This window comes from Mastomys coucha, unplaced genomic scaffold, assembly GCF_008632895.1.
Source record: "Mastomys coucha isolate ucsf_1 unplaced genomic scaffold, UCSF_Mcou_1 pScaffold20, whole genome shotgun sequence".
NCBI classification, from domain to species: Eukaryota; Metazoa; Chordata; class Mammalia; order Rodentia; family Muridae; genus Mastomys; species Mastomys coucha.
Genome location: NW_022196903.1, coordinates 109,320,100 through 109,328,768, shown reverse-complemented (window position 1 = coordinate 109,328,768; position 8,669 = coordinate 109,320,100). Strand labels below are relative to the sequence as shown.

The following is an 8,669-nucleotide window of genomic DNA, read 5'->3' as shown; positions in this document are numbered from 1 at the left end:
TGCTGTTTTGTCCTATTGACAGTGTCCTTTGCCTTACAGAAGCTTTGCAATTTTATGAGGTCCTATTTTTCGATTCTTGATCTTAGATCATAAGCTATTGGTGTTCTGCTCAGGAAATTTTCTCCAGTGCCTATGTGCTCGAGGCTCTTTCCCCATTTTCTTTTCTATTAGTTTGAGTGTATCTGGTTTTTGAAATTATTTTAATCCAGTGTTGCTCAACCTTGTTAATGTTGCCGCATCCCTTTAATACAATTTCTCATATTATGATGACCCCCAGACATTAATGATTTTCATTGCTTCTTCATAACTGTAATTTCACTACTGTTATAAATCATGATATAATAAATATCTAATATTCAGGATATTTAATATGTGACCCTATGAAAGGGTTGTATAACCCCCAAAGGGGTCATGACCCACAAGTTGAGAACCACTGTTTTAATCTGTTGCAGTATCGGGTTATAGTTGCATACTCATTATAAGTATGGGCCATTTTCCACTTTTAGTCATAGTTGCTGTAAGTTGTTACTTTCAAGCTTTGAAAGTTTTATTAAGCAGGGCAACTCTTTTTTTGTTTATGGTTTTTAAGAGGCAAGATTTGTTTTGGAGCCTGCCTTGGTTTAAATTTGGTGTAACTTGTCAGTGATTCCAAGGACACTTTGTTTTTGTAGAATGACACTAGAGCGTCTTGCATTCTATTTGTAAGTAATTGGAAGTCAGTGCAGGGGACTGGAGTAATTAAGAATAGCCATGCAAGAAACTTTATTTTGTTTTCAAATTAATTTTTCCACTTTCTTGACTGAAGAATATAATAACATATAGAAATAAAGAGCATTGTAGGCACAAAACCCATGGAGACCAAGTTCTGTCCTCATTTGGAAGAGGAGGGTGGCTCATTTAGAGGAAGAAGAGCGTTTCCCTTTATCTGAATCGATGCACTCTAAGCTGGTCTATATGGTTTATGTGCCAGTTTTTAAAAATACTTTGTTCCAACAAGCATTCACCTCTGGAGGCCGCCTTAGCCTTTGACTTGAGCCCAGAATTGTAGTCACTGTCCAAGTATGCTCCCTGCACCTGACATTCCTTCCCACTGGAGCCTCTCGGTGAATAAGAGGAAAGGCTCGGCCAATTATACTAGACAAAGCCGCACAGCTGCGAGTCAGCTGGGAGGAGTTTCCGTTTAGATCTGGAGCTGGTGGCGGCTGGCGCTCCAACCTTCTTCTCCCCCTTCGCCACCATCCCCTTCTATTCTCAGGGATTACCTGGGTGGAGACCGGGCCCTGACTCTAGAACCCGGCAGCAGATGCTGTCTTACCGGCAGGTGCCACCCACCTCCAGCCTCCAGCCTCTGCCTCAAGAGCAAAGACCCAAGGCTCAGGTGGTACCCGGCACCCTGCCTGAAGGTTGGCGGGAGGGGAAGGGGTGGTCCTTACGGCTGGACCCTCCAGCTGACACAGGAAGTGCGGGGAGAGCCTGGCACCGGGCTGGGATCCGCCCCGCCTGCCGCTCCTAGGCTGTGCTGTCTCCGCAGAACAATGAAGTGCTTCCAAGTTTGCTGAGACTCCTGGGGAATCCATCGAACTCTGTCAGCCTTCAAATGTGCCGCCAGTGACTTCCCCCAAGAAGCTGTGTTTTAATAAAAGAAGAAAAAGACACCCTTGCTGGGTAGATCGCTTTGTTAGGAGATCCTCACGACCATGGTCCAGCGCTTTAGCCTCAGGCGGCAGCTCTCCAAGGTGGGTCAGCTTTCTGGTGTGTCTTACCGGGAACTCTGACTGGCTTCTGCAGGGCTTCCTTTCTTGATGGGACTTTTATGTCAAGCCTGCCTCCCTCTAGTGCTAAGGAACGTCTGGAGAGGAAGCGCTGCCTTTTGTTCTTTGATCTGATGGACACAAAGCTGAAGGCTGCCGGCACTGTCAGCCCCAGGCTGTGTACCCCTAAAACTGCAGCTGTCATCTTCAAATCTGGACCAACTTGTCATATGTACCCCTGATAGAGTTTCAGGAGAATGTGGGTAGGAAATAATTGTAGGTCAGAAGTATATATTTAATTAGCAAAATAATAGCTTGTAGACCAACAGAAGAAAGCCTGCCTCCTCTATGGAATCAGGGCTTTCATACACATTTCACTAAATTAAAAAAAAAAAAAAAGTACAAAACAGTTGAAGAAGCCAAGACCCACAAGAAAATCTTAAGACAAGGGGTTGTGTAGAGACTTAGATACCCAGTGAAGTGTGTAGGGAGCCTTAGGGAAGCTGGTGGAGCAGCTCTTTAGAGAGTTCTAACTTAAACAGTCAGTTTTAAATATAAAATAATAAAGTGTAGTACCTCTTTAAAAGATATTTTATCGGTGGGCTCTCGTAGGTGCCGGTCGGTATTGTAGTTTTAACTCTATCATTAGTTAATGCAGAGGCTGTATGGAAAGAGGAGGTAAGAGGTAAACTTTATTTCAGAAACCATTGTGTTCTTCACAGGCTTTATTTTAAAGACATGGCAGTTGGTGGCTAAATTGTGCCACAGTACATTTCCTGTAGACAGAAGTGTAAACAAATAGTCCATCTGTAGATATTCTTAACTTTTTTGGCTGTTAATCAGAATTATTAAATCTTACAATGTGTTGGGATCCTAAGAGGAAATCTTAGTTGCTCACAGGTGACACCAGTGTAACTGAAGTGGAAGGAGCAGCATGCTTGCCCGCACCCCTTACTCAAGCTATGTGACAGCTTCTCGTGATACCAGCCTGACAGGGACTTTAGGAATATTGAAATGTATTTCTCATCCTGGGTGCCTATATGAGGAGGCACAGAAGGCCCACATTTCTCCTAACCAATGAGAAGAAGAATCCTGTGCTATTCCTTCAGTATTCTTTAGAGGTGTATTTTCAGATGTGGTGCATGTAATAAGCAGGTGCTGTAGGGACTTTTGTGGCATTACTACACAGGAAAGTCTTAACAGCTAAGAGGCAAGCAATAATCACTTATCTAGAACATAACTGTATTCTGAATATTTTGCTGCTGAAGCTTCTCTCCAGGTTATTATTTTTAGCTTTAAATACTCCTCAGTGATTATTGTATGTTACTGTGACTTACTTACACAAGGGTACTTAGCGGCAGGAGCACAGTCTACATATAACCGGTGAAGGATGGCTGCACAGTGTACCATAGAGAATCAAAGAAGGGATGGGAGTACCGTATACATAGAGAGAGTCAGGGTGAGCAGAGCAGTTCCTTCCACTTAACCTTAACAGTGTTTACAGTTCCTGTTATAGATGGTTGTGGAAAACCCTTAGGAAATTTGTGCCCTTGATTTAGTATGTACTCAATGGTGAATAATACCATTTGTAAGGCATTTGAACATGAGGAAGACCTGAATAGAATGTCACTGAATTTTTCCTATACTCACTGAGATTTAAAGACCTAACTGCCTCTGCTCTACCACACACATAGTTTTGCTAGTAAAAAAGAATCTTGTACAAGAATGTAATTTTCTTAATATCTCAGTAGATAGAAATTTGTGGAAGGAAATATTTGTAAAGGTTTGTGGTGGCTTTAACCTCTGCATCTATTGATCCTGAATTCACTTGCCGTGTGATTCCTGTAGACTTGTTATTGTTCACAGGTAGGCTAAGAAAAAAGAAGGGAAATATGAAGGTACAGGAGAAGTAAAGCTCTTCTTAGTACACCTTTAATTTCTAGCATTTGGAAGGCAGATACAGGCAAATCTCTCGAGAAGTCAAGGCCTGCCTGTTCTAGGTATCTAGTTCTAGACCAAACAGGACATGGTGTAAAGACAAACAAAAACTCTTTACTCCCAAGGATGGTGTGTTTACCTGATCTCCTTGAGTAGATCCCAGCTTCTTTGCTATTTCAGATCATTTTCTTCCTTGCTAGTTTTTTTTTTTTTCCACTGTGTGTTACTTCAGAGATATTCACTAAGGAAAACTTTCTGTTCAACATCTAGATGAGCCAAAATGATCTAGCACCTTCCAGTGTGGGAATTTCACTTAATTCTCCTATTAATTCTTTCTTAAAAGATTTTTTTAATTATTATTTTATCTAAGTACACTGTAGCTGTCTTCAGACATACCAGAAAAGGGTGTCAGATCTCACTACAGATGGTTGTGAGCCACCATGTGGTTGCTGGGATTTGAACTTAGTACCTTTGGAAGAGCAATCAGTGCTCTTAACCTCTGAGCCTTCTCCTATTGATTCTTAAATTGATTAATGTTTCCAGTAATGTGCCTTTTGCATTTACTTTTGTACGAGAATTATTTCTCAGCATTCAAAAAGTAAAAAATGTTTAAAATGAGATTTTGCTTCCGACCATATCTTTTTATGGAGATCACAACCCTACATCCAAAGGTAGCATGTTTTTGTTTTTTAATTCTTTCTGTTTATGTAAAGAAAAACAAATAAGGCAATGCTTGTTGTTGACTGTAACTTTCAGACATACTCTGAATAGACTCCACTTAGTTCAGGTTTCATATTTTTATTCAAAGTAGTTAATCTCAGAGAATCCCTCTTTCCCTTTCTGCGTTCCTGTCTTTCTGGTAGTGCATTCCGGAATTGAGATTACAGGTGTGCAGCAGCCTGCTGAGCACTCAGAATACTTCTTCAACCATGATGATTTCTTTTTCTGTCTTACCAGACTTCCTTCCCATTCCATCTGAGAGCTTTCCTTTGTCATGTTTAAATCTTTCATATGGTGGAAACCCAGAAAATATGTGCAGTTATGCCTTGAAGGTATTTAGTATTGCCCATAAAGGGAATACTAAGGATTGGTGCTAAGGTCCTTCCCAGTTTTGTTGATTTGCTGAGAACAATCTAGGTGTGTATAGCAACTACAATATTTTAGTCCATAAGTGCCCTTTCCATATTTCATAATGTCCTGTTTTTGCTATCAGTTTGATGTCAGCAAAAGAAACTTTGAAATTATAGCTATTCTCTAAAAATATAGATTATTGATAATAACTTGGATTTTCAGTAAAAACTATTTTTTCTTCAGAAGACATTTATTGAATTTATTGATTTTTTTTTGGTAGTATGTTATAGTGGCATACATGACTTCCTTAATCTTTCTGTAAATATATTCTCATCAGTAAAAATAAAAGGGATCTTGTATTTCTAAACTGAATAGATTAATTAAAGTCATTTATGAGTATTCTTTATAAAGGGCTGGAGCATTTGCTCTGCAAGCATAAAGACCTGAGCTAGAATTCCCAGCACTGAAGCAAAGACAAACATATCGTGAAAGTTCACTTGTCTTTCATTTTAACCAGAACTGTGAGCCTCAGGTTGACTAGGAGACCCTGTCTGAAAGGACATAAAATGGAGAGTGATAGAAGATAATCTGGCATTCTCTCTTCTGGCCTCCAGATAGACATGTGTACCCACACACTCATGTGCATGTAATACACACACAGACACACACACACACAAAACACGAAGTTAGGGCTAAATCGTGTTATGTTTATTTTACTGCAATTAAAATTTCTGTGTGTAGCTGAGCAGTGGTGACATATGCCTTTAATCCCAGTGCTCAGGAGGCAGAGGCAGGCAGATTTCTGTGAGTTGTAGCACAGCCTGCTCTACATAGTTCTAGGACAGCCAAGGCTACACAAAGAAACTGTGTCTCAAAAAATAAAAAAGAAAAAGAAAAAATCGTGTGTTATAGGGGCAAGGTGTATACGTGAATGTCATAGAACAAACCATAGAAGTCAGTTCTCTCTTCTACCATGTGTGTGGGTCCCAAGGGTCAAACTCACGATTGTTTTCAGACTTGACAGCAAGTATCCTTACCACTGACCCACCTCACTAGCCTTTAGAATTTTAAAAAAATATATTAAACCTGCCTTCTCAATGATAAACACTATGGATACAGCAAATGATACAGTATTATGTGATTACAACTTCAGATATATAGGTTGGGAGTCAGTATTGGTTGGGTGCTTTCAAGCAGTAGACACGCAGCATCTTTTTGTGTTCCTTTCATTTAAATTGTCCTCTCTACACTGCTGAACTTATTAGTTGTAAATGAAATACTTTGCATTTGTATTTTACTAGAAAATAAATGTTGCATCTTCCTGATAATCATTGACTTGTGTTTTAGGAGACTTAAATCAAATAGTGTTCTGTGATTGGTTGCTGTGCACATATCACTATACATTCTAGAATTTGAACTCATCAAGTGTAATATTTAAATTACTTCTGATGTACTACAAAATCCAAATAGGAATACTAATGGCATTTTGATTCAGGAAATTAGATCTTTAATAAGATACATTCTGAACATACACCTGTGTCAAGGGTAGAGAATGGTTCTCATATGCAAATACATTGGGCAGTAAGATATGCTGAAGGAGAAATATAGTTTAGACATGTGTAGAGTTGCCTTGAAGTGATTCAGTAATGGAGATAAAGCTTACAAGTTTAAAATAATAAATTCTTAACTGTGTAAAGGAAATGCTCCCCAAGAAGGTTGTTAAGTATCCTCAGAGGTGTGCCAGTTCTTGTTGGTTAAGTTGGGTTTTAGTTTCTTGGGAGAGGTGGGTGTATTAAATGACTAGGTTGGAACTGGAATTATGTGTACCTAAGTATTAGTTTTGAAGATCAGTGTACAGACACACTTCAAAGTGTCCTGAAAACTCTTAAAGGACTATATTAATTTAAGTACTAAGAGTGGTGGTAGTGTGAGTATAAGTGTGTGCGGGCCTGTCTGTCTGTATTTGCATGTATGTGGTCACACATGAAGTCAGCTCTCCCCTTCCAGTTTGTACATCCTGGGGATAGAACTCAGGTTGTCAGGCTTAGTAGCAAGGTCATTTAGCCACCGAGACATCACTCTATCCCTGATGGAGTTTTATATTCAGAACTTATACTGGCATTTGAGGAAGATGTGCCCCTTTTCTTCCCATTTTCTTTCCTTTTGTATAAGCTGTCTTGAATTGGCAGCAGTGCTGTCCTGTTCGTGAGGACCTGAGAGACTTGGGTGTGAGGCTATCTTGCACATTTAGAAGGAAATTCCAGATTCACTCAGTGAAAATTATCACCAGTGATTTTACATAAAGATAATGATTGAGATTTGATGTCCTCCTAGCCCTAAGGTGGGCACAGATGGAAGTTCCTCTTTGTGTACAACACAGAAATCTGCAGTAGAGAATCACAAACTCATTAAAAAAAAAAGAGTGAGTGAATGAGGACTCTTTCAGTAAATTAATGATAGTATTCTGAAAGCAGGTGCTATGAACTGAAGAAAAAGGTAGCCACATATTTTAACTGTTACAGCTGAGCACAGGAGCTCCATGTGTGATGCATTGTAATTTTAATCTTAATTATTTTGGTTTACATAAAAACATGAAGAGTTGGGGGGCAGTGGTGGTGCACACCTTTAATCCCAGCACTTGGGAAGCAGAGGCAGGTGGATTTCTGAGTTCAAGGCCATAGAGTGAGTTCTGGTCTGTATAGTGAGTTCCAGGACAGCTAGGGCTATACAGACTAATGCTGTCTCGAAAAACAGAAAGAAAAAAAAAGAACATGAAAATTTTTTTCTCTTAAGCTAAATACTCTGGACTTGGCTAGGACTTAATTTCTCTTATGCCCAAGGACTTATAAAAGATATTACTGCAAAATATGCTGAGTAAGAATAAAACCATGTGGATAACATTGACTTTGCATAGCACAGAAAATCTCTACTAAACTTCAGGCTGTTCTATCCTGTGTTTTATATGAACTAAGTCCCTTGTCTTTCCTTGCAAAAATAAGTCTGAAATACAAAGGTAAGCATAGACAATAGAAAGTACCCCATAGCTTCCCCTTTCACTTAATAATAGTTGTTCTAATGTTCTTTGTCCCTGTAACTAAGTAAACTAGGGTTGACCATATGACTTTGAAGGCAGCTGCACTCATGACTACTACCAACACAGATGTAGGCTTTGTGACTATGAGTAAGTCATTTGATTCCTATTAAGATTTGTCTTGGATTCTGATATGAAATTACATGATTTTTGCTATTTGCTTAACAACAACAAAAAAAAAAAACCCAAGGAAAAACACCTATCCAAAGGAACCTAATTATATATAGTAGTTGTTAATGTCATGGCCTTAGTGTCTAGGCTTAATGTTCTGTGGGCTCTGGATTAAAACAGCAGGCAAGCTCAGTGGAAATGCTAGATTCTAGACACTGAGAAAATACACATTTCCCCCATCTAATCCTTTCAGAAGATCTGAAATCTCTTATGAAAACAAAAGTCCTTTGGAAGCTCACCTTATCAAACAGATTTTTCCTCATTTAATGGCATATTAGAACTCAATTACTTTTTTAATGTTTTTTAAGAGCAGGCTGCTCTCTGTCGAGGAAAAAACATTGTCTTATCAGACTGCCTCTTATTTTTATGAAGTTAATGCTAAGCCATTTGTATTTAGAGGTGTGGATGAACTCTTCCTTTGAACCTGCAGAGGATTTAAGAAGTTCTAGGGGTGAATTAAGGTCTTTAGCTGAACCTAAAGGATTTTGGATTAGTGAATCTTAGCTTCTTTCTCTTCCAGTGTGACTTGAAGGCCTGGCACTTGGTGGAGTGCTTGCCTAACACACTTGAGACGAGCTGGATCCCCTTCACCACATAAAGCGAAGCATGGGGACACATACTTATGACCCCATGATTGAGAAGATGGA

At 39.3% G+C, this 8,669-nt stretch overlaps 1 protein-coding gene across 2 annotated transcripts in view; it reads left to right on the top strand.

Annotated features, from left to right (window-relative positions):
- Tmcc1 (transmembrane and coiled-coil domain family 1) overlaps positions 1-8,669 on the top strand; it is a 188,179-nt gene that overhangs the window by 89,428 nt on the left and 90,082 nt on the right. Inside the window, exon 1 of one of the 2 annotated variants that reach the window (XM_031383046.1) lies at positions 1,189-1,736. The exons of the other annotated variant lie outside the window; for it this stretch is intronic. Coding sequence (XP_031238906.1) covers positions 1,698-1,736 — 39 coding nt within the window. The 5' untranslated portion in view covers positions 1,189-1,697. Of the gene's footprint in view, positions 1-1,188; positions 1,737-8,669 lie in introns of those variants that run through there. 2 annotated transcript variants of the gene reach the window in all.